General features: G+C 46.2%; 1 protein-coding gene across 6 annotated transcripts in view; it reads right to left on the minus strand.

Annotated features, from left to right (window-relative positions):
* The window catches only part of BCOR (BCL6 corepressor), a 55,675-nt gene that overhangs the window by 15,811 nt on the left and 13,275 nt on the right, over positions 1-26,589 (minus strand). Inside the window, exons 2-10 of one of the 6 annotated variants that reach the window (XM_026072785.1) lie at positions 23,193-23,322; positions 21,569-21,647; positions 17,814-20,636; positions 17,065-17,118; positions 16,438-16,621; positions 8,002-8,283; positions 7,250-7,501; positions 1,617-1,945; positions 1,010-1,279 (exon numbers count right to left, since the gene is read on the minus strand). In XM_026072785.1, the coding sequence (XP_025928570.1) occupies positions 1,010-1,279; positions 1,617-1,945; positions 7,250-7,501; positions 8,002-8,283; positions 16,438-16,621; positions 17,065-17,118; positions 17,814-20,636; positions 21,569-21,647; positions 23,193-23,278 (4,359 nt within the window). In that variant the 5' untranslated portion in view covers positions 23,279-23,322. Of the gene's footprint in view, positions 1-1,009; positions 1,280-1,616; positions 1,946-7,249; positions 7,604-8,001; positions 8,284-16,437; positions 16,622-17,064; positions 17,119-17,813; positions 20,637-21,568; positions 21,648-23,192; positions 23,323-26,589 lie in introns of all 6 variants that reach the window. The other 5 variants (XM_026072783.1, XM_026072784.1, XM_026072786.1 and 2 more) reach the window with 5 other exon arrangements.

Raw genomic sequence — 26,589 nt, forward strand, 5'->3', positions numbered from 1 at the left:
TGTGTTGGGACTGAAGTCAGGGACTGATCTCTGGCAAATCAGTAATCACTCTCAGCAACAAAACACTTCTTTGCAAGATCTAAAGTTAAGGAACAACAACGATGCTCATACCTAGAAGCCCGTATTTCCCAAATAAAAGCATGCCACAAGCCAACAGAGCTGGTGGATTCATCAATTACTGATTTTTGTAGCAACAGGAGGTCTGTTTCATTAGACAACATTGTTCCAGCTATGCCGGGAAGCTCCAGACTTGAAGCATAAAACATTCAGAGTGCTCCTGTGATGCACTTGAGCACGCAAGAGGGCACATTAAGCTTTACAGTCTGTGTCCCACGGAGGAGAAAAAAAAAAAACACCCACAAACAAAATATAAAATTCTTCTAAACTACATGCTCTTCACAAATAACAAAAGCAAAAATCATATGGCTCATTAAAGATCACCATACAGACCAAAAACATATMTATGTATCATTCTGTTTGCAGATGGTTTATGTTTAAACAGAAGTGAGCATTACTTATAAAACCTTACCCTTTGCTTGTGCATTCAGGATGCTGCTTACCCTACATTTCCCTCCCGGCTGCCCTAACAGCAGCTGGGACACACTCCCACAGCGACCTGCCACAAGACCTGGAGGAACTCGGAAGGAGATGTATTAGGAGAAGGGGAACATGCAAAAATTCAAAGACCAAACTCAAAACTTCCAATTCTCAAAATTCCCATGTGCACAACTAGAAAGAAGGTTTGTAATTTTACATCTGCAAAAAAGCAAAACAAACAAAAAACCCCATTGCTCCCAGACAGTCCGGCCTCCTGCGGTCACCCCACCGCGGGTGTCCCAGCATCTTCCTCGTGCCCAGCAAGGCACTACCTGGGAACTCCCGCAGCACGCTCCGATCGCACAGCCTGGCACCTCAAAAGTGACTTCCAGAAAAAACACATCATGTACATGACTAAGGCGAAGGCACAGCCCCCGCATCCTAACTGAGGGTACCCGGAAAGGTGCCTTACCTCGTATCCCAGGCGGGCTGCCCGTTGCAGGAGCGTTTCCCCCGCATTCTTATTGACAATAAGCCTCCGCGCTTCGGGCGGCATGGGGCGGCTCGGGGTGGTCTCCTGAGGGAGGCTCGCCAGCTGCAGCTGTGCGGGCTGGGGCACAGGTAGCAATGAGGGGGTCTGCTGGAGGCGCTCATACAGCTTCTGCTCGTACGGCTTGGCTGGCGAGGAGTCACAGTCTGAAGTAGGCTCCGGTCGCTTCCTGATTTTCCTCATTACCGTGACCTGTCAAAAGCATCGTTATTGGAATTTTCCTGTTCCCTCCTTGCTTTTACAGTACAGCGATGGGGTTACATTTTGCCAGCCAAGAATTACAGTTTTCTACTCGCGTTTAATTTTCTTAAGAAACGTCTACTATTGCTCTTAAAATGCAAGATTCCTCAATACCTGCAATAGCGGCTTAAACTCAGGCAGGTTAAGAGAAGCAAATTAAAAATGTGCAAACCACACACAGGAAAATTCGAAGAAATCACTGCTACTCTGCATGACAGCAYGTTAGTTTTAAGCAGGCTGGCTCTGCATTCAGTGATGCTAGTGGACAATTAAGTCTAAATAAAGATACCTTATCTTCAGCATTTTCGATATCTGTGGTGTCATCCCCTGTCAGAGATGACCTCCTTCTCCTCTCCTGCAGTGCCAAGTGTTTTGTTTTACACTGCCGTTTCCCTGATGGCTTCTCACACTCAGTGTATTTCTGCAGCAGAGATGCAGGTTGGAAATCCTCCTCTTCATCTGTGTACAGCCCATCTGTCTTCCGGCTTTCTTTAATTTTCTGCTGTTTGGCAGCCAACCTCGAGGCTGGAGTACAGCTTGGCTGAGCCTGCCTTTTGCTGTTTGCATTGGTGGATGAAAGGCTCTTCATGTGCGGAGACACTGGGAATACAGGCAAGCCTAAATAGGAAGGAAAGGCATTACACGTTGCATGGTGTGTTAAAAGGAAAACATATTGCTAGCACTTAACACAAGCTCCTCGACTGCTTAAGAGATCTACCAATTACATTTTCAAATCATTAATATTTTAAGTGTTCCACATTCAAATTGTAAATAGCATCTTGCAAGTTACGTTATGTAAGTTAATAGTTGTAACAGTCTGATAAAAATCACTAAATAAAATTCTCTGCAACCGGTGCCTGGGTACTGCGAGGGCCATACAGTGCAGTGCTGTGCCAGCTCTGCACTGTGACAGCCAACCTGCAACGGCAGAGCGGAAAGCCGCAACCGAATTTCCTCGCTTTGGGAAAACGCATTTCCTTACCTGGAACTGCCTTATCTGAACGGGAACCAACTTCTCCCTCATCCTGGGCCCTACTGGGCTTTTCTGCCTTTTCCAGGCTTAAGTTCAGGGCAGATACATGAATTGTAGGGGGAGGAGGGAAAAGAGAAAGAAATAGTCGCAGGGAAGAGGTCTTAATGGGACAGCACTGAGGAATTTTGAGCTTAGCACTTAAGATAGCAATAAGATAGCAGGCATCTCTTTTGTAGCATTTTTACTTTAAAAAAAAAAAGAAAAAAAAAAGAAAACAATGGCTACTTAAGGAGCTATGGCTGCAGAAGTCCTGTGCAAACTCTCTATCAAAAGGTACAGATATTTCACAGAAAAAGCAAGTGGTTATGTTTTCCAGAGGACACTGACTAGCTGCACCGTGAGGCTGTAAGGTAGTGGAACGCCTCGGACCAGAAAAAGCCAGTGCTTCACAGCCCTTTGCAGAATACTCACAGGACTGGGTTTTCTCCACAGATTCATGCGGTAAAAGCTGAGTCTCACAATCTGGGCCACATGCAAAAAGCATGGTTATTTTTTTCCAGAGCGCAAGCAGGTTTACAACAAAACAAGAACAAGAAAAGTTGACTTTTTATAGTCTGAATTTCCCCTGAGCAGAGAATTGAGGTGACCTCAGAACCAACTCCTTTGGAGAAAATAAATGAATTAAAGGCTGCTGGGAAGGAAGGGACACTTCATCCAGACAATACCATATCATTGAGGGAAGGTGCAGAAAAACTCAGAGCACTTGAAATAGGCTCCTTTGCTCTAAGAAGTCTCTGAAGTGATGCTACTTTCAGAACAGAAGAGATGGCAGAAGCAAATACAGCACATGGCTGCCCAGTGAGCAGAGACCTTGATTCAAGAAACTCAATCAAGAGCTGGCCAGCAAAAAACAAATAAAACAAAAATAAAAATCTGGAGTCGTCTTAGTGGGCAGCCTCACACTTTTGTCTCCTTTCAAACAGACCTGAGAACATGACCTGCAGAAGGCTTTCTAGATTAAAGATGAAAACAGAAAACCCTCAAGTTCTTTAGAACCACTTTCTAGAAAAAGATGCATAACATGGCTTGCCAACCAGGTGTCAGCAAATTGATGGGACATATGATGTGCACACTGTTCAGCAAGAATCCAGTCCTTTTGGTTTTTAGACATTGTAATCATGAAGAAAACCCTTCCACCAGTTGTAGACTGAACCTACTGATGCAAGGTTGTCTTTCCAACTCTGCAAACAGCATGAAATAAGAAGAGTGTTTCTAATTCTCCTGTTTCCAACTAACCTAATTGGAGTAGCAAAAAAGCCCAATTCCAATACAGAAGTATCATCATTATCTCCTTAATCGCTTATGAAAAAAATTGTGAAGATGGAAAGCAGCAGCAATGAAGTCTGGTGAGTGCGAAGGGAAGGAAGAAACCGCTGCATGTAGAAAAACAAGAATAGAGAAGAAACAGGTCTGGAGAAGGACAAAAATACAAAAAGGGTGGGGGGAGGGGAAAAAATCACAGAAAGAAAAGCTTATCTCAAACAACTGTGGGCTTTCCCATTCGGGGATGCTGAATGAGACAATAAAAAAGTTTAATCACTGCACAAGATGTGAACTCCAGCCTGCAAGCTTTGCAAAACCTGTGCTGCGCTTTGACCATCAGTGACGACAGTAGACACCAGGCTAAACGTACACCACCGCTACAAGATGAGGAGCAGCAACTGTATGCCCAGGAGCTTTGGGATCAATAAAGTTGCAAGAGGCTGGCACTATCCAGAAAAGGCATGAGCATCAGCCTGGGAAACGCAAGAGATGCGGGTCAAAAAGAGAGGAGTGATTAATCCTTGAATCCCACCCCATCTTTCTGACCACTACATATGGAGCTGGGGGGAGAAAAACAGAGCGGGCAGGAATCTCCCCAAATATCCGTGCAAAGACAAAGCCGTGCCGCTGCCTGATGCGGGCTGTGGCAAGCGTGCCTCAAAGCAGGCTCTACCTCTCCTCCCGTGGGCTGGGCCGGCGGAGAGGTCCGCGGGGAGAGCGGCGGCTGCTGCCGTGCAGCCTGAATGCTCACTTGTTCGGCTCCCATATCCTCCGGCAGCCAGCTCCCGCCTGCCAAGTCCGGCGGCCGCCGAGCTGGCTGTAACCGTACCCGGCTCCGAGGGGCAGGCGGCAGCTTTCCAGGTGCGCCAGAGCCCTCCTGGCTGCTCTTCGTCGCAGCTTTTGTTTCCATGCTGCCTGCACAGCAGCGATTAACAGAACTGCTGGGTTTTCTCCTCTCCCCGTATAAATGGCTGCAGCTCCCCGGGGGACTATCAGAGGAGGCCAGCTACTACATCGCTTGCAGCCTGCAGCACCAGGTTATTGCTCAGCTGGGACTCCAGGAGAGACCGCCACTGCTCCCGTGTTAGCCGCGGGGCTGGGCGAGCAGTGCAATCCCCTAAGCTTGCAGGGATCACCACGCCAAGGGCTTGCGGAGCTGCTGCACCTGGGAGAGCTGCAACGGGCAAAGTCACCACCAAAGCGGGAAGCGGCAGGGCCCCAAAACAATTTTAGGCAAGGCAAATCCCAGGTCTGGTAGCTCTGCTCCTCAAGGACGACCCTCCAAGGAGGTGACAGCCAGGAGATGTCCAGCTAAGGACATCTCCAGAGGTCACCACTTGGTCATCCAGCCACAGGGCACAGACTGGGGGAGAGAAGGGGCGATTGCTCAGTGACAGCTTCACTTGCAACAGATGATTCCTCCCGCAACGAGATACCACAAATTCCTTCTAAGAAATGGCACACTTAAAAGTTTGAGGACTATTCCTGGACAAGAAAAGCTAAACATCTCCTTCCCTATGCAAATTTCATGCAGAGAGCACAATGTTACACAACGGGGAAAAAATTCCTCATCCTAGTGAATTAAGAAAAAGGAGATTCAAAGGTTTACACTTCAATGGGGTTGCAAGAGAGTTAGCAAAGTGAGCTGAACGATCTCTAGTGCCTCTGCATAATGGATGGCGAGGCATAATTTAGTCAGGTTTATGGTTTTATAGAGGCTTCCAAAACCAAAAGGTTTTTCATAACCATGGGGCGACTGAATCTAAATGTCTTTGGGAGCAGTGCGTAAATTGGGAGCCACCTTTTTTTCTTTCCTGAGGTCATGTGTTAGAGAAGTCTATTGCTATCGTGGGAGGCAATGCAGAGGAAAGCTAGAGCATCCTTACACAATGCAGCTTCTTGTTAGTGACCCTCCTTTAATCTCTACAAGGTATCTCTTTCTGAAAGTACAAAGGGGAGCAGGTGATGGGCAGGGATGTTTGAGCTGATACCATGCTCACCAAGGCAGCACACAAAGCAAGGGGGTAAGAGTCAAAGTTCCTTTTTAAGTAAGTTTTGATCTTCTGCTCCACAAATTCTTTTGGAGAACCTTCCCCATCAATAAGCATCAAAGTTTGGGTTTTTCTGCCCTCAAATAATCCTACCGAGGGGAAAGATGGGTGAGAATCTTTAGGACAGAAAGGAAGTCAACAGTTTTGTCTGCTATCGTTTCAGAGATGTTACCCTGGAAAATTCTCACCAGCGCAGGATGACCTGGATTCAACGCTTTCCTTAAGAGATTCTGACATGGGACAACAGGATCTACTTTCCTTATGCTTCTTCCTCTTGAAGTTGTCTCAGCTACACTACAGGTAAAGCCAGCTTGAGGGTGAAATGTTATCAGTTTGACGAAGTTCCCAGGTCTCTGAAGGAAGGAGTCCAAACATTGGACTCAAGAGTTCCCCTTCCGCAGAAATAACTTTTCCTTAAAAAAGCAGGCAGACAATTTGGGGACAGAGGGAGAGCTAAGAGGAAGAGAAGAAGGAAGAAAAGAAAGGAAAAAGTATTTGCAGCTTTTAGGTTTAGAAAAACCTAAAGAAAACTATCTACTGTGCTTAGAAGAGGCAGGGATTCATGGCAAGGTGCAGCAGACGTCCGGGCAGGACCAGTCACATGGACCACGTGCTGGCATTCCCCTTCAGTCCTCCAATGTTGTTACAGCAGCTAACGTGGCAGGAAGGTGGGAAAGACAACTGAGGACGCGCCGGGGGCTGCCGGCATTGCCGCCCCGGTGGGCAGGCCAGCGCAGCAGGGGGGCGGGAGCATTTCCTGCCCATGGGAAAGAATTTGACAGAGTGCCTCAAAGCACTTCCCCAGGATAGGGACTGGGCAGGAGAGGAGACAAAGAGGAAGAGGAGTGAGGGGGAAAAGCAGCCAGACACAAATCAAAGAAAGCTGACGTACTTTGAGGAAGAGACCCCCTTGGGAGAGAGCTACCAGGAAGACCTCTGTGTGCACATGTAGGGCCAGGACATTGGGGAGGAGGGCCAAAGGGGTTTACAGGAGACATCTAAGACAAATCAGCAAGGCATCCTCTTGGAGAGGAGGATGAGCCTCTTTCCTGCAAGCGTGCCTCAGAAAAGGCTGGTAAACTCAGCAGTTCCAGGGGTGATGGAGCCATTGGATTCCCGAGATACAGAACTCTTAGCAGTACTTACACTGTTTTACAGAAGGTCATACCCACTCAAATCTCAGTTGTGGTTAAACACTCTTATGCAAGCTAATAACCTGTTTGCTTTCTTCCTTACTCAGAACCATTCCTCCATTAAATGCCCCCCCAAATCTCTTCTAGAGACATAAACTTCTTTTCCACATATCCATGACAGGACTGTTTTAAAGTCAAAACACACACACGAACACATACAGTTACACACACACACACAAACACATTTTCTTGTCTGCCAAATATCAGCTACAGTGCATTTCTTATAGTGGAGCTGTCAGTCCTTATACAGATGGACATCTACAGAAATATATTAAAAAATTAAAAAAATTAAAAAAACTCTCGACAATTCCTTAACATCGGTGGCAGCATGCGTCACTGTAAATGCTAAAGCCAGCTGGTTTCCCTAGTAGTCTCTGCATACCTTGTTCATTGTCACTTGTTTTGAGGGACTCTTCAGACCAACTTCTATTGCTTTTGGCCTCTGACCTTTTCTTGGTGTGCCTTTCTTCTGTGAAGTCTTTGACCTTTGCAGTGGCCTCTGGCTGAACAGCCTCAGCTAAATCTTTCCTGCTTTGCCGGCCCAACTTGCCGGACGGGGATCTCTCTGGTGACACCTGCTGCTCCCATAGTTCCCTAAGATGCTGCAGGTGACGCTGCTTTTTGGGATGGAGCCCTGTTAATTCAATGCACACCTTCAGGTTGGTCACCTCATTACAATTGGGCTCTTCTAAGTGGTTAGAGGAATTGTTTGTCATTTCCCTCTCAGGCCAGTCATCTAATGGAAAAATAACTAAAAATTAATCAAAAAGCCCCCTCAACTTAAAACAAAAGCTACATTTCACTTTCGGGGCATATAGTCTCAGCTTTACCACCACACTATGCATTTTAAAGGTTCGCTCATTAAGGGTTACATGCACTACAGTAACTTGCACTGCTGTGGCTACAGTGTCCAATGACTACTGCTTTACCCTTATATACCAAGGTTTTTTTTGAGAGAGAGATATATACATATATATATATATACATATATATACACATATATATAATTTTAAGTGAAATGACAGTGCTCGCATTAGTAACTATCAAGTTCATAAATGGAAACACATTAAGCCAAAGGGACGTTCCTTTCACAAGACATTCCTTGAGAGAGACCAAAGGAAAATGCTTATTTACCTTTGCAGATCTTCTTCTTTTTTGCCTTTGATATAACTTCATCCTGCAGTTCATCCATAAAGTTTTCGTGCTGGCTGCCATCATTTTGCACTCTCTCACCAGAGTGTTTACGCTTCCTGTCCAGACGTGGACATGGATGTTGGCCAATATCTTCTGTTGGCTGGTCTTCCGCTTTTTCATATATAGAATGTCTCTCTAAATAACATTTCTCATTTGAGAGCTCTTTTTCCTCTGGAGTTTCAAGAAAGTGACCTTGGTTGTTTTCTGTACTAGCAAAGTTACCTAAAAATAAAAGACGAGACATAATAAATACAAAACAATGCATTGTAAGAAAGTTATGTTCTCTGATCTCTTCAATGTCATTCCCTTACCGGCACATCTCCATCACGACTTACGGTTTACAAGGCATGCAAATAAACACGAAATTGTACTTCAGATCAAATCTCCTCTGGTCAGCCTAAGACGGCAGTTTTCAACAGTTAAGCACTAATCCCCCCAAAATGCACATGCTTTGTGTTGTTTTTTTTAAATCAATATAAGTACACAATTCATAATACATGTATCCATAGAAACATCAAAATACGCTTTTTTAAAAATAAAGAAAAACCTTCAGATATCGAAAGCACAGACCCTTTTCAGAAAGCAACCTCACTCCCAAAAAACCTTGACAAGCAGTAATCCAAGCTTCGCTTTGCAAGGACTTTTTTAATAAATACTTCCTGATGATAATAAAGTAGTCTTTCACTAATTCAGAGTCTTTCTCTGCTTCCTGCATCGAATGCAGATCCTGAGTAAAGGCATTCGCCCCTTCTTCTGGGGATACAAAAGGGAAATACAATGCGCACACGCGCACACGCGCACACACACACACACACAGAGGAATACCACTAAGAATAGCGACAATATTTTACAAAAAGCACTACTTGAATTTAAGGTTATAAAAAGACTTCCTCACTTGAAGTGATCAGCCAGTCACTGTTATCCCATGATCTTTGTCACCTCCTTTTAAAACAGACCACACTTATTCAGGGTGTATTTCCAGCAGCAGTGACCAGGTAAGCCTTGAAAAGCTTACTAGAAACTAGCCTCACGAACTAGCACAAAAATACCTATGTCGCCATGCTCGCTGTGGAACTTTCAGCCTCCCCCCCCACAACGAATCTTCCTTCCCCAAATTTGGAGAAAGCTTAAGCAATTTTAAATGGATGCTTGACTTCAAATGGCATTTAATCATTGTCTTGAAGAGGTATTCTTTCTTGGGCTAAACCAAACTAGCTGGGACACGATTAGGCAGACATGCCGTACAGAGTGCAACGCTGTTAATCAGCTTCCTATTTACAGTTCTCACCAGCAAGTTGGCTTTCCCATGCTTTTTAGCCATCCTGGCTAACTGTTATATTCTTTTCACACGTCTGCTGCTGTTTGGCAAATTGTCTCTATTCTCTATTCCACTTCCCAAGGGCTTAACATCCCTTTTCCTTTTCCTCCTCCTCGCCATCTCTCCTTCTCTCACTTCCCTTCCTGCAGATTCACTTCCCTTCCTGCAAATACATCTGCTCTTTTGCTCCCTTGACTAGTTTTCCCATCCCTGGCCACTCTGACAACTCCTTTTTCCATCCCTTCTCCCTATCCTTCCCCTCAAAACTTACTCGGCCTCCTCCCCCTTACACCCAGCTTTCAGCTTTGGCTCGTCCCCCTGCCAGGACAGCCACTGTCCCCTGTCACCAGTGGCCTCCTCTCCCCTCCCACCCTGACACCTCACCAGCTCCCCCCACCACTATCTAGGCGGTGGCAGCCCCTGGATAAGGTCCAAGCACGTTCACGTTTTTATCTTGAGAGCACCTTCCTACAGCTCTGCCAACACCTTCTGGTTTCACGACCATCCCCAAAATATCTCTAATCAGCAATGGAAGGTGAAAAAAAGCCTCTCTCTGATGAGAATTTTCTTCACCACAACTTGGAAAAAAGCTCTGTGTAGTATCTAGGGCCCTGGAGATGTCTGCCGACACCAGAAGACACCACAGAGTCATTTTACACTGCTTGACAACCTGCCTGTGGTGCTACTTTAAAAACAGTGGAAGATAATTTGGCCAGGAAAAAACAAAAGTTGACTTCTTCCAGGCGAGCAGGATGGTCAGGCTTTGGCCATTCTTCTCTCCGTGAGTCCATCAGGTGTAACACCTGCTCACTTTAAGACTTTAAAATGTAGATTGTCACAGTTCTTTTGACCAGCAATGCTGACATGTTCCTCTACGAGAGTAAAGGGTCAGAAGAAGAAAACGAGTATCTTAGTAAATGACAACCATGCCTTTAAACAACCAGCATCCCCCCAGATCAGAATGAACCTGTAAACACCACACACTTGCACATCTGGCACAGAGATGCTACACAACAGCTGTGCACTATCACCACACCAACAGCAAGATGAATTTTGTTTCACGCAGTATAAAAGAAGCTGGACCAGCAACATTTTAAGTATCACTTCGGAAAGGTTTCTATCAGATTTCATTTTACAGTTTTAACACAATCTGCTATCCTTGCGCCCTTACCTAGGGAAACATGGCACGCTCAGTACCCCTGAACAGATCAGGTAAGCACACTCTCTGCCATGATCTTCGTGTTTGGACTCTTTAGGTCTCCAGCCATACCAGAAACTACACACCACAGTTCATCCTGAATATCCCTAGATTGGGGCAATTTTCCTGCTCGCAACACTGCCTAGCCTGAGAAAAGGCAGGCACATCCTGACTAATTCCCGGAGAAGCCTTTGAAGGGTCAGGAGAAGTAGCAGGCTATACAGGGTTTTGATGGTCTTAATCTTTTGGGCTTGCAGGAAATGGCAATCTAATTCCATTTCGCCACCATTGAAATCAACCGACTTTAGATTAACTCCTTTTCTATTTGCAAGAGGACTTGGCGGAGGGATGCAGGCTGCCTGGTTCTTCACAGATAGTCAATGCTAAAAAATCAAAAGGAGGGGAGAGACATTTGCTTTAACCTCGTTAACAGTTCTTCGCTGTCGTCATTTCTTCTGGGGCACTGCGTGCTGCAGAGAACAGCGCACGTCAATTGAAGTTTGTCCAGAAAACGAGTGGTAGGTCACCACTGACAGCAGTGCCCCTTGCTGCCACCAGGTCTGCAATACCCTTGTCTCTGCCACCCGGAGTCAGAAACACAGTTACGTCCTCGCCTGAAGCCCCCTCAGATGATCACATCTCTGCTGCCGCCAAGCTAAAACGGCCTCTCAGGGACCACCTACTGTACGTGCGCTTCTGAAATTAGGAATATTATATGCACACATTTCTGAAGTTAAGACCATTAGACGAGTGATACCTCCATGCATAAAACCATGTACTAAATGCACAATCATCCTGCATCGACACTGCAAGCCAGAGAAAGCGAAGCCAGGGAACAACACAGGACGCTTAGTTGCATAACTGCACCGCTGCCTGTTTCCTCCCCATTCTACTCCGCTCTATTCCTCCCTATTCAACTGTATTTTTACAGTAAAAGAACAAAGGTTAGTTTCTGTTCAGGACATCATATAACCCACGTGCTGTCATGCTTCTCGCGCAGCTTGCAGCGACACGTCACTGGTACGCTGACCAATGGTGTTAGGTGCCCAGAGGTTTCTCTCCTCGGCACAACGGCGACAGCTTTGCAGAGCACGGCGCCGATGAACTCTATTAATATTTTACCACCAGATTCCACTCTGTCCTCAAACTGTTTTGCAAGCAACCTGGATCAGACACAATGTCTCCCCAAATTAAGATATAAAAGTCAACTCAAAGCACAACAACATAAGCATATCTCGCACGCCCAACAAGGACAAGGAGAATTTATTTGCTTTTGTTTCCCCCCCTCCCACATGCATCTACAACATCCTTTTCTCTGCCCAAGGAAAAGAACAACAACAAAATACTCTGAGTTTTCACATCATCGCTATTCACACAGCGAAGAGGTAGCCAGAAACATACTAAATGCTGAGTTCTCATAGCAACACACCTCTCCGAGCAAGGAGATAAACTCTTAAATGCATTCGTTTCTCACCACTCGAGCACTTGCTAGTCCTGCAGCAGCTGTGAGAACCAGTACCAACAACTCAAACCCTTTCTTACTGTCCTAGAAAAGTAGAAACAAGGAAGAGTTAAGAAGATGCTTCTTCACATAACATTTCTGCCTGAAGCAATATCTCCTTAATGCACTGCTTAAGATCGCACGAGAAACAGTTATACACACGCGCACACACACTACAAAAAGAAAAGAAAAAAAATACAAATTTTCCTTCATTTTTCCATCTTCCTGTTGCTGTCAGCACAAGCCCTGCTTGCGAGCAGGGTCTCCCATGCAATGCAAACAAGGAAACACATCTTAGTATTTAAGCCGTGATTCTTTTGTTCAAATAACATGGCAGCTAAAAACAGCTTTTCCTCTTCCCTTAAGCAACCTCTTCTTGCACTCACTTACGCAAGGTACCTTTTATTTTTTAATCATCATTCCAACTCTTCATTCATTAATGACTATCCAAATGCTAAAAAACTGTATTCAACATCAAGCTCACAACACAAGTAAAATAATTCAGTAAGTCACCTGCAACATCAAATTTTAGGTATCCCATGGGGCAGAGGAAATCCAGTTGATTTTGTTTTCTGTTCAAAGCGTCTCTGCTTGGGAACTTTCCATATTTGTTTCCTTCTGCCTAAGTCTACTGCACTGAACAAACAAGCAACTGCCATCCTCCCTGCAGAGACTACTTTCTTTTTTGCACTCTGTCCCATTGCAGGAAGGTGACACTGACCAGGGCAAAGGACATATTTACTGTTTCAGCCTTTCATTTGTCCAGGTATACACGCAGCCCAGAAAAAAACAAAAGCAACCTATTACCATGCTACGTGCCAAGGGCCACTGGCACTGAGCTCCAATGCTGCAGACGTGTTCTTAAACACTCTCGCAAATCACGGCGTTTCACTTTCACACACAGACACTGCTCTAACTTCTTCCTCATAACCCCACACCTCAAGATCAGGTTTTATTTTTTCCTCAGTTTAGGATTAAGTGGGCAGTGTCTTCCTATTGTAAAATTAGATAAACGGGTAATTATGTTTCTTGATCAAGAAATTCACAGCTTGTAGAATTTATTCAATCTTTCACACTTCAGTATGATTTTCAGTACTGCTAGGAGAGCTTTGCTACATACCAACATGCAATCATCACATGCCCATATTGATGTGTATGTCTATGCCAATAGCTTAAATCACTTGATCTCTGAACAATTCTGTGACTCATGACATATGCATCCCATAATTTATCATGTTTGTGCTACGGCAATGCACCATAGAAGCACTGCCTCAGCAACATTTACAAGTCACCTTGGCAACAAAGCAGCTTCACTGCTGTTCTCGTAATGCCCAGCAAATCCTAAACAAGATGGGAGAGAATTAAGACACTTCTAGTTTACCCCTTGGCTTACTTTTCTCATTAATGAGGTAATACAGTGACCTCTTAAATCAGGTGTGAATCTTTTTACCCTTCTCCAGAAGGGAAGATGAAGCTTAAGAAGACTTTCTCTCTCATGGAAAGCGATGCACTGCCAAGCCAGAGAAAAAGTTTACAGAATCAGACATTGAGCAAAATCTTTCATTCGCTTCAAAAGAAGTCAGTACGTATGCCATACAACAAGGAAAATTACAAAGTCCCAGGTGAAGCTAGAAGAAGAGTTTGTATACGATCTGATGGCCCTGTAAAGCGTCGTCTGCCTTTGTTATTTAGCCATTGCTGTTGTTGTTGTATTTGCAGCAGATGCACCGGAGTCAAGGGGGCCAGCAGCTGTTACGGCCCTGGTCCTTCGCTATGGTCCGCGTACAGGGAGGGCAACTGTGCAGCCGCCGGAGCAGACGAGCCCCGCGAGTCCATCGCATGCGCTGCAGAGTGAAAAAATCGCAGTTTCTATTGTGGTTTCCTCTTCCCCATCGACATCAGCCAGGTAAAGTGCTCCCAGCAGGGGTCATGTGTCAGAAYAGCTCGTCAGTTCTGTTCCTAAATTCCCCGCTTACGTATGTAAGATAGCACTGCTTTACTTTTAGCCAGACATAGATGAATGCTACATAAAACGGGATGAAACATCTTTGCAGCATCGAGATGCCATGCAGGAGGCAGAAAGTAAAACAAGAGAGGTTACAAACCGTGAACCATTTCAAGCGAGAAAGCTTTAAAGCCAAACACAACAGAGTGGCTAGAAATTGGAGAAAAGGGGAAGAAAACAGAGTTTCTCCTGTGAAAAATTGTTCCAGTTCTCACTGGTGATAAACTAAAGAGACCAGCAGGCAGCACGTATCACCCCTTTGCCCGTTAGCTGGTTAGAGATGTGTCAGGAGTCCCCCAAGCAGCTCAAGCTACACCAGAGTGCCAAACCACTATACTAGAGGCATTCAAGAAGTGTGAAACTCTGCTTCCTGATTTATCAGCTGTTATCCCGAGGGGCAGGAGGTGAAACACCGCGATAAAAAACTTTTACTGAGAACTGAATCTGTACCTGTAAGTATTAGCTACTGTACGCTTGGGCGTACGAAAGAGGAGCTCCCTCAGCAGAACAGATTTGCGCTTTTAGAAGTTTATAGATTCAGCCAAACTCCGAAATATCCTGTCAATTCAGAGCTCGTTAGTAGAGCAGAAGAACAAACTAACACAAGACTGAACATAAATAACTGTTGGAAGCAGAGAAAAGTAACAGTCTCAAACGCATTTTAACCAGCAGACTCAAGAGCCAGAGATCTCACTAAACGATGAATTTAAAGATGCACCACACAGTCAGCGCCGTGTTTTGCAAGGGTGGGCGGGTTAAAGAAACGCTGATCCTCTCTCAGGTCCTTCCCCAGAGCAGGCTGTGCCCCGCTGGCCCGGCAGCCCCCGGCACCCCATCCCTGGCCCCACAGACCACCAGCCCCTCTCCCTGCACAGGGACCCAGCGGCATCACCCGGCTGCTGCTGCGCCCCAGGCTTTGCAGCGCGCCCAGGATGCTGGACCGAACTGAGGACGTCGCAGAGCCCTCCGAAGAGCAAGCAGGGCTGCGGCGACCCGACCGCAGCTATGGGGCGCAGCATGGGGACCGCCAACACAGCCCTGCCTTCCTCCCCAATACCTCGTACACCTGAGAGGGGGGACCGGGCGCTCTGCTTCCAGCTCAGCCTCTCCGTTTTCCACACTGGTACTTTCTCCATTTCAACAATTAAAACTTTCCCTCACTATTTTGCCAGGCCAACTTTTGCTCATGCTGTTATTTCAGCGACAGCAATACCGCAAGTAACTTGATTTAGGTGAGTAACTGAGCAAGTACAATTGACCAGCATGCTCTCTGCCAAAAGCATTAAAGAAAGACCAGAACAATAATTCAAAGTTATTAAATTGCCTGAATGAGATTTTCTACTAGCCTTACTCATGAATCTCCACCTGCAGAAGAGCATGCCCAACAACTAAGTTACACAAGTACACACACACACACACACACACACACGACAAAGTCCTCTTGTTTTGCAATACTCTCAGCATAGGTTTTTTTTTTGTGTGTAGTTAAAAAAAAGTAGCAGAGGGGGGATTAGAGCTCCTTAATTACTTAGGTATAAGTAAAACAGTTTAGAAAGTGATGGAAGCCAGATGCTTACCAGGAGTCCAAAAAAAAAAAAAAAGTGATTTTGCTTACATAAATTTAAAAAACGCTAATACAGTTCATTTAAGTTTGCCTTTCTTTTAGGCCAGCAGAGGTAGCAAGAACTTTCCACCTTGCCACAGCCTGGAGAGAACAACTAGCGCCACTGGCCCGATGGGGAATTTCACAGCCTCCTGCCTGCCCTCAAGGACCTGTGTCGGCCGGGTGCACCAACCCCGGTCACCACACCAAGCGGTCATCCGGGCAAGCGAGTTACTCGTAGTTTGGAGTTTTACAGCCACAGGCAGAGCAGGTAGGTTATGGGCTTTCCTGCACCCCATCGTCCTTCCCTCCTTTCTCCCTGCTTTGCCTTAAAGTTATGCTTTTGGTATTTCACTGCATTACGGCATCTTCAGGAAGATAAACTCCTCATTGCTCGAAGCCTCCCCCTCTTTCCCCACCTCTTCTCTTTTCTGCATTTACAACATACCCTTAGATCTTTGCTTTCATTTTGGTTGGTTGATGAGCTACTTCATTATTAAAAGAAGATCTCTTTAAGACAATAACTTTGGTGACAGTTATCATCCGAAAAGCAATAATGCTGACAGATGCAACTGTAACCAGCAACTTGAAGACCCAAAAGTAAGCACAGAGAGCAACGGATGTCACAGAGGTGTCCATACCTACAGAGGCCAAGCTTTGCAATCTCATACATTACTTATTCTAACCAATAACACCCTGATGATATCAAGATTACGCTGCACACTTCAGAAAGCCATCCAAATTCGCTTACATCTGTCATTGTCATTTTGGTCAGCAATGGCATCTTCCAGAGCGACAGACTTTGGCTTCTTTTCACTGTTTCCTTTCAAGTTTTCCCAGTCTGCCTGGCTGAATCTGCAGACCTCTGAGTCTTTGGTAGCTGTTTGGCCTTCTCTCTCTTTCATCTCCAACTCTGAGAAGCGCATCATTGCACGCTAGAAAGAGAATTGATATGAAAAGAAAAGTCTTGCGATAAAAGCTATTTCATTTACCTTACCTTATATGAAAGTATTTCCAAAGAAAAATCTGCTCAAAATCAAGGTTTGAGATAGGTATCTAGTGTAAGAGTTTAAAATACCTGACTTGTAAAACAGTATAAAAACTTCTAGTATCTATACGTAAATATCCACACAATTCTTTCATATATATGTATATACGTATATATAAATATATATATATAAAAAATGTATACTGTATATAAAAACAAAAACATTCCATTTTGGAGGTAAAAAGAGACAAAAACAAAAACAAAAAAACACAAAACTGTACAATGAATAAAGACGACCATGGCCCACAGACTTCCCTTTGTGTATTTGGAAATGAAATTTAACTCAAAGGTTTATGTAAGAGTCTAGTAATAAAAATTTGAAGAACTGACCTCACAGTAAGCAGCAGGTAGACATAAAATACTGTCCTCTTGTAATCCTTCCATCTATGTAATTAAAATGGGCACTCAATGGATCATTTAGATAATTTCATCCATTTTTATAAGCATAAACCAATTCTTTTCTTAACAATGCAAAACAATTTGGGTTAACTCAACTGTTCATTAAAAGTAAAATACCTTAAGGATATTCGTATACAATATCTGACTGTCATCCCTCAACATCAAACTTCAATACTGCTTCTACACTTTACTACGTATTTGCTCGGTGAAAACATTGCATAAGACCCACTAATACATGGCTGCTACTCCTCTCCACCAAACATCACGTTCGGCATACTAATCAGAACTTCTGGATACACTTTGCTATCTGACAGTACCGGCCAACTGAGAAATTACAGCAATCGCTAGCTCTAACATAACATGCATTCCTTTYTGACTCCCCTCCATAACTGCAAAAACATTTAATACATACATTAACATTTTAATCAGATCTTATTAAAAGCCCTTTAAAACTTACTAGCGAACACATAAATAAAATCCATATACATTATTATTTACATAACCTGACTTTAATTAACAAACTTGTTTTGCCTTTTAAAGCCATTTCTGACCAGTATGCCCTAACCAAAGAAGTCTTATTTCCCCACCTGTGTTGCTTATATCAACTTTAATACTTGACTGCGACTTACAACAGAGAAATAATTAAAAAGCGCTTTGGTYGTTAAACCACGCGGACTCACCTGTAGCGCCCGCTGCTCTCGGCTGAGTTGACTGGAATCTGCATACAGTTCGGTTGTGACACACTTGAATCGATCACCTACATAACCAGCAGAGTTTGCAATTCTTTTTGCCAATTTAGATGGCTTGGGTTTCAATATTTTGCCATCAGCAGATTCTGCATCATCAGTCCCATCTTTGGTATACGCCTGATTAGTTTCAAGACTCGACTGTGTATTCCCCATACAGAATTGTTTTGCATCGTCCTGCACTTTGCCAAAAGACATAGCCGGGCCATCATTCTCATGAGCAGTTTCCAAGAAAGCTGAAGAAGGCTGAACTGATACTCTCTCTTTATTTTGGCTTACAGATAAATCTTCTTTCCTTAAGCTGAACACTGATGAACTCTGGGCTTGCTTAAAATTATAGGTTTCGTGAAGATCATTATTTCTTCCAAACTCCTCTCTCATTACAATAAAATCCCTGTGCTGAGACGCTTGTTCTACCTTGTGCTTTGTAGGGTCATTAGTCTGATTACTGCTTTCAGTAGCAAAGCCGGTTTTCGTTAAATTTGCTTCACTTTTATCATCTTGCTCATCTCGTAAAAGGTCTGGAAAGAGGTGTTTGTCACTTTTGGCAGAGTTTTTACTGTGGCTGGAGCTTTGGTGCAATTTCACGTTCTTGTCATTGGGTACTTCGAAATGCATCTTCCCGCTGGGTTCGAGGAGCTCTGGCAACCTGCTTCTTAGAGCTGGATCCTCGTAGCGGAGCCTCTCATGAGATCTCGACCTTCTTTCCGATTTCTCATCCTTGTTCATCTCCAAAGCCGAATGCGGCAACAACATGGGATGCACCATCCCCATCCCCAGCGCATCTTGGTAGGTCATGAACTCCCCCCGTCCCGCTGGCAGGCTGTAGGGAAGGCCAGGTTTGGGAGCCAGGTGTCCAGGGAAGAGGCTGCCGTTGGGCAATAAAACTGGATGAGGATACACAGGTCCTTTTCCATGTAGGGATAAAGGGCTTATAGCTATACCCTCCGGAACCGGATACGGGAGGTAACTTCTCGGATAGGGCAAAGGTGGAGAGCGGAACGCCTCGTTTGGTGGCAAAAACATGGGACTCGATGCAAGCGCGTTCTCATTTGCTTTGAAATTAGCTTCCTGACTACAGGATTTAGTCACTTTATTGTTATGCTTTGCCGGTGTCACCGCAGGCTGCCCTATATGCTGTATGACAGAGGCGGTGCTTTCCGTAGAGTTCCTGGTTGTCTTAGTGCAATCTACGTTAGCATTTGGAGCTGGTGACGCGGACGCCGGCCGTCCCCCAGTTGTTACAGACCCTGAACTATTGCTGACAACTGCCTCCGTGCCACCCATCCTGGGGCAAGAAGAACTTCGCTGTTGTGGTATCACCCAGTCTAACGCCTTGTTTTTCAACTGCACGTTTTTTCCGCTCTCCTCACTGGGACTTGGGCCAGGAACAATCCAGGAAGATGATGCTGTGCTGATTATTTCAGGTCTATAGATGGGACAACCATTTCCAGGAGGAAGAGTTTCTTTCTGAACATCGCTTCCAGGTATGAGYGACCCGCCTCCAGCCCTGCTGTGAACCAACACGGTTGGCGTCATTTTTTTAATATGGTCCGATTTGGTGGTTTCTGCATCAACAACTTTTGCCGACAAGTCTAGTGGTTTGTCTGTGACATCTTTGGTTGGAGTCTGCTTTTCTAGGAGCGGAGGCGACCTGCTGTCTTTCCGGTCGTGACCGGCTTTCCTTACGTGTGGTGTAGCTTGCTGTGGGATTTCACCAGTGTCACTCGTTTTGGGAAGCTTCCCATTAGGCAGCCTCGAAGGCGGGAACTCGTTACTTACATTCATGTATGGCTTTGGGAGCGTGACTGATGAAGAGGGAGACGTGGTAATTCTGGGAAAGTGTTTGTGAAACTCGGCGTAGGCGTCTCCGACCTGCGCTGGCAGAGGAACGCGGGGGGACGGCCGGGGCGAATGCGACAGCAGCAAAGCTGGGTCCGTCGTTATGTTCGTCGGAGCTGACTTCGCAGCAGAGACTCGGGGCTGTTTGCTGTTCTGGATGTGTGGATAGGCATGTGCGTCAACGGGGTTGCCGGGACTGACTCCCATCTTCCACGACAAGCTCTTGTCCGGACAGTGCACCAAGGGTGGGATCGCTGGGGATGCCGAAGCCGCCGAGATCCTCATGGGCGACGCGAGGGACGAGGGGATGTGGGGGGTAACGTAATGGGAGGGTGGCAGGTATAAAAAACGTTCACCGTTCGTACACACGGGCGAGTAAGCCAGATGTTGCGGTAAGCTGTAAGTGGACTGCTGAGGTAGCAATGCCTTGTACATGTTCAATGAATACTTATTTGGTGAGTCAAGAAAAGGATATATAGTGGGCGTAGCACCCTCCATATACGGATTTACCCAGGGGAGCCTTAGGTAACTAGCACCATTGACGCTGAGAGGACTTTGCTTGTCACTTGCGGTTCTGTCCAAACCTAGCGTTTCTCCTGACGGGACAGAGGTTTTTTGTATTCCAGGTGGTGTTTTGTATATAGCGCTGAAGCCATTTGGGGCTTTTCCAGAGACAGCTGCATTTTCTACCGCTTCAGAGGGGTTAGATTTAAACTGTATCTCTGGATTTCTTTCAGGAGTAAATCCAAGACCAGCTATAGAACTTGTAGCATCCCGTGATTTTTCCGAGCCAAGTCCACATAAACTGGAATAGACAATACTACTGGGGACTCTGAGTCCTTCTCGCATAAGTCCAGACCTGTCCATACTCAGAGCCGCGAGACTGTCAATGCGATGTGCTGTAGTGGCATCCACCTTTACAGAATAAGAAGTATGTTACTTTCACATTTCGCTAAAATACTACTACTCACTCACGCTACAGATATGCTCCGATTTTAAAGAGAAACAATACCAATGCAAGTACATTGTCCACTGTGGAAAAAGTACAGAGGTTGATCACATGGGAGAATGTGAGAACAGGAAGCTACAGAACAATATGTATCACCACAAATGTCAATAAAATCTTTCTACATCCAAAATTCACTAACTAGAAACAGAGGTTTGAGGACCTAGAGCCTCTCCAGCCTAGATGCCGGAACTGGCATCATCGGTGGCACTGCTCCCACTCGCAGCCCCGTGCTGCGGCTGCCTCGGACTCCTGGGCCCCAGCCAAGCGAGAGGATGTGGGGTGGGAATGCGGAGAGCAGAGCTCGCAGGAGAGCGGACGGGGAAGGAGGGGAAGCCTCTCCTCCTCCTCCAGGACCTCCCTCCTCTGCAGCTCTGCTTTGGGGCTGGCCACTGCCATGCGATTCGCAAGGTAAGTTTTCTAAGCAAACAACACGAAGAAAGAAATCCACCATCCCTTGACAGCACAGCGCCGAATCACATTTCCACTCGTTGCTCCCCGTGTGCTCTCGAAGGGGAAAACTGCCAACTTTGCTGAAATGCTGATACACTTAATGATGACACGAACTATTCTTGTTAGACACACTGGTATGCTACATGACATTATCCGTAACAGAGCAAAAGTAAGAACGTGATGTCATATGACAACATACACTGCAAAGTCAAGAGATTAACAAGATAAATAAGCAAAGTCCAATTTCACTGTTTCACGGAAACAATTTGTATGTGCCCAAGCATAGTTAAAATTGCAATAGCAAGGTACTTTAATCATTTCTCCAAAAGGATCATCTAAAAGCAAGGCGGGGTTGAAGCTGATTCAGTTTCAGCTATTAATTTCTTACCACACTGTGATTCAGGTGATTTTCTTCCCTCAACTCCAGTCTGCTTTTCGGTGCATCGCCATCATTAACTGGAATTTTCCTATTAAAAAAACACAACCATGCTATTTGAAAATATCCTGTGTACTTCTTATCATACAAGATTATATCACTGCCATATTTTGATTTCCCTAGAGAAGCCCTATATGATACCATACTTATCCTTCCGTGCATTAATGCACGGTGACTATTTTAGAAAGTAAGGACCATTTGGAAACAGGTACAAAGTAAAAAGGGGTTTGACACTAAGAACGCATTGAGTACATTTCTGAGCAACCTCACCCAATGCAAGTGATTTTTGTTAAGGTTTCCTATTTTGCTTCTCCCCCCCCCTTTTTTTTTCCAAGGAGATTATATACCATTTTAAACATACCCTACTCATGTGCCATCCATAAGCACTGCAGAGGAGAAAATTAAAACGCACACACTAATATCATACAAACATCAGCTGTTCCATGCTAAAGAGGGAGCTGTACATCTGTGCCATACCAGTGTTGCAGCACTGGGACTTGTTATCACAGAAAGCACCGATAAAGAATATACCTTAGTGCCAAATTTCAAATCCCAGGGATAAAAATCGCTGACATGTAGCAGAAGGAAAGTTTCATCATTACCCAAAAGAACTCCTTTCAATCAAAGTACTTAAAGGCACATCATCACCCTAAATCAGAAATGCAATTTTAATATATTTGTTTATTCATTTTTAAAAGATCTACCTTTCCTGCAAGTAGCATGTAAGATTATTACACCTAAGCAACTGGGAGGGAAGCTGGGGCTGGAAGGCGGTGAAGGCAGAAGGAGATGTTTTGGTTGTTTTCCTTCAGTTTCTGTTTGCAAATAGTTTTCCCTCCAAAGACCAAAAACTTTCCCCGGCTTCTGTGAGGCTTTTCACACAATGGTGAGAACACAGGCTCAAAGAGGAGACAGAAAAACACTGTAAAACCACACAAAATTGGCACAGAGAATTGAAAGCATACCTGAAACTTCTGCTGAGTGTTGTTTTTTAAAAAGCTGGATTTTAAGGGAAGAGGACACTGCCAAGTGCCTGCATCACCCCATTGAAAATTATTAAGGAGTATAATTTTAATCATCAAATGAATAGTATTCAGAAGAAAAAAAGTCAGAGACAAAGAGAAATTCACTTCTCGGAGATGAAAAGGCCACTGTCTCTATTTCACAGGACAAGCTGTTTGTTTGAAGGCAGAGAACGCCAAGTCACATGTATGAGCCCTCCTAGCTTATAGTTACTAGAAGAATATGCTTAGGGTTTAATTCTCCCTCCTAAATATGAAATACCAAATTAATTGTAAAAGTGCATTTAAAGGCTGCATTGGGGAGTAATCTCTTTAAAGATTTGCGTCCTTGCTTCACCRACCCAGGTTGCCTGTTAAATAGTAAATCACTGTCTGGCCTACCACTCTTGGGCACATCTTGTTTTTCTCCACCGCCATCACCCCCCTCCAACCAGGACTGGTCTCGATACACGACGGCAGCTATCTGCTCCGGCACTAGGGAAGCAAACGAACTCTGAAACCTCACGCTGCAGAATTACGGCGTGGTTCAACTTGCCAGAAGCTTAAATATTTACCTGTCTTCATTAATTCCACACATGCGGACCCTTTCATTGCTCATCCAGCTATGAACGTTGCCATACAGGGGAGTTGCAGAAAGCATGACGTCTTCTTAAAAATCGCTGCTTTTCTTCACGGTTTTATATTCTATTAAAAAGAAAGAAAAAAAAGAAAAAAAAAGTTGAGCAGATTTGTCTAGGAGGAAGTGCAAACATCACAGTGGAGCAGCCAGCCTCCCTCCGGGTAATTAATAATGAATGCAGGATTGGTGCGGGGAGTGAGCTGCCTACGTTAACCRCTAAGGGAGATACCCGGCAATAAAGGAGCAAATTGAGGGCATTTATAGGTCAGAGGAGATGGATCTTTTCCCCAGCGCACATCCACAAAATTAAGAATCATTCCAGGCTATCGACAAATAAAAGTTCCTCCAATGCATTTAATTTGAACAAGAAACGATTCAGACGGCCAAGTACATACCAGTACCCAAACATTSATCTTACGCAGGCTGAAACAATAAAGGGAGACCCTGCGCGCTGGGTGAACATTTGAAACTATGCTTGCACGCACACGCTCACAAAAGACCTGCATTAAGAATGCACGGGAGCAGGAAGTGCATTGCAATAATAGCCACATACCCTATGTATTAGCTATGCTAATTGCTGATAAAGCTTTTACGTGAGGACTTGAAACTGGAGAGGCGCTTCTACAGAAAGAATCTAAATAAAAACCTCCCCTTTAGTGTCTGCACATGACTAACTTGGAGAAAGGGGTTAAAAATAGTAAGTGGGTTGGCGAGCTCCCCACCCCTTGATTTGATTAAGCACCAAGCCCTGGTGGCTTCTGCATTGGAGCTGCTGCTGCTGCGAGTGCTTTCAGTAATTCAATGACGCCTGCTCACTCCAGGGAAAGAAATCATTAGCGGGCTCGCTGGAGAAGTATTAGCAGTCCAAGAGGATCGGCGCTGTGTGCAGCAGGAGAGGCAGGTGAAAGGTAACTGCATTTTCGCGTCCAGCGACGGAGGGGAAATGCCTTTTCCTTCTCTGCACCTTTTCTAACGCCATCTCCGCTCGCATTAAATTCTAGTTTGCTGCATGAGTGAAGTGTCAGGACAAGCTGCGTTTTATTAACAGGATTATCGCGGCGCATGATTTATTCCAGTGCAAGATTTTAATTGCTCTTTGGAGGTTGAGTTGTTTCTTTTGACTGAGCTTCAGCCTGCATCCTGCTGCTAAATGCTGGGTTAATAAGTAGGGGGAGCCTTTAATGCACAGGATATCCCTCAGCTCTTCCTCTCTCACAAAAATAGAAGCCTTGAAGCAGGAGGCATGATACTCCTTTTACACACACACACACACACACACACACAAGCCAGTAACGGGTGATTGACCACTGGGAGTTTAATGCATAACGTCTCCCAAAGCATACATGCTTCTCGAGCAAACTCATTTCCTTTGTTGGGCTACAAAATATGCAAATGATCACTTTGGCATTTAATGGGGAAGAATTCCAGATTGTGCGTTTAACACAATACTTCACACACGTTCAGAGAGATTTAAGAACTAAAACGGCAGGAAAGCCTTGTTCCCGAACACTTTTTTCTCCCCTCAGAGAGGCCTTTTGTGCAAAACTCCACGTCTGGAACAAATGTATATTAATGAAATGGCATGTTGACCCTCCTCTCTCCAGAACAGTTAGCTTTCCATAATGAAGTCCGCAAAAATTGCTGCGAGGAAACAAAAATCTGCAGAGATTAGATACTGTGCTATCATTCAAAAGGAGTTATTTCACTGGAAAGATGGTTTCTGGACAGATTTACTGTTTTCCAGATGCGCCGCTCGTAATGTTTTCAATAGAGGCAGCAGCAGCATGGAGAGAGTGATTTAGGGTTTTACATAAGGTTAGTAGCCGCCCCATGTGCTGCCTCATCCGTAAGGAATGGACACCAGCTCCGAGGAGACGGATGGGCCTCGCCAGCACCAGGGGCTGGCTGCTGTCGCCCTGTTTTCCTTCAGGGGTGCGCAAGGCCAGCCAGGAGTGCTTAGTGGAGGGGGCTGCATTCACGCTCCTCACGTCCTCGGTGGAAGTGCATCATTAAGATAAATCGGGGTGCCCGAGCTGGAGCCTGTCGATCCCCTGACGTTTGCAGATAATGCAACACCAAAGTCACGCAGGGGGCTGGAAGCGCGGCCAGGCRCAGCGGGCAAACCAGGGGCCCCCGACTCCCGCCGTGACCCCAGCAAAGCCCTGCTGGGGGCTGCCGCACGGCCAGGGTCCAGCCGGGGCAGAGCCCGCACCCCCCAAAAATCCGCCCCTCGGGGCGTGCTGCCCCCCGGAGGCGCGTACGCATTTCTAATCGCCGCCCTGATGAACTTCTTGTGAACTGTTTAAAAGTGGAGGTCTGCTGAACGAGCAGCGGCGCCACTGCCAGCCATAATTTCATTGCAACGAGCAACAGACTTTTAACTCTTCGCACGCCCTCTCCTCCCTTTTCTCGCCGCCTCCCCGCCGCCGCCGCCGGGGCGAGGGCGCAGAGGCGGCCGCACGTCCAGGCCGGCTGCGCAGAGCGGGCCCCGCCGGCTCGGCACCGCGGCCGTAAAGCCTCCGGCTCCGCTACCTCCCGGCGCCGCGGGGGCACCCTCTTATTTATATACCCCCTGAACAAATGTCCGCGGGGGCGAGGTCGTCGTGCCCCCCCCCCCCGCGGCTCGGCTCGCCCCGTCGCATCGCCCCGACGGCGAGCTGGGGCGCTCCGGCGCTCGCAGCGCGGTAGGAGCGAGCGGAGGAAATCAAGGACGCGTTTCTCTCTGCCTGCCTCCCTCCTTCCCTCCTCCTCCACCACCCACGCCAGCCCACAGCGGCCCCCCCCCGCCTCCCCCCTCACCAGCCTGCCGCCGGCGCAGCCCCGCGGCCGCCCCCGCTGCGCGGCGGAGCGCGGAGCAGGGCTCGGCCGCCGGGGAGCGCACGGCATTTCCTCCGGGAGGTGTCTGGCCGATAAAGCCATTTGCGGCTAAATATAGACGGTGATGCACGGCGGGCGGGAAGGGGGGCCGGAGGGGGGGGGGAGCGAGACACGCAACGCAACACGCGGTTCCGCAGCGCTGCCGCCGTGTGAAACCAGTTGTGAAAAGCGCCTGCAAGCACTAACCTGCCTCGCGGCGCGCTGCCGCGCCGCGCCGCGAACACCCAGCGGAGGCTCCGCGCTGCCCGCGCACCGCCGGCCCGCGCTGCAGGGGCAGCGGCAGGGCTGCAGGGGCAGGCACAGACACACACAGCGCTGTTTGGGCAGCTGATTAAAAAGGGAAACGTTTGGGTCTCCCTCGCAACGTCAACAGACTTTTGGCAGCCATTGACGCCAGCAGCAGCAAAGTTTTGTTAACACGCTCCTGGCGTGGAAACGAGAAAAAGCCGATGCCC

The sequence above is a fragment of the Apteryx rowi genome, unplaced genomic scaffold (genome assembly GCF_003343035.1).
Source record: "Apteryx rowi isolate R43461 unplaced genomic scaffold, aptRow1 scaffold_350, whole genome shotgun sequence".
In the NCBI taxonomy this organism is placed as follows: Eukaryota; Metazoa; Chordata; class Aves; order Apterygiformes; family Apterygidae; genus Apteryx; species Apteryx rowi.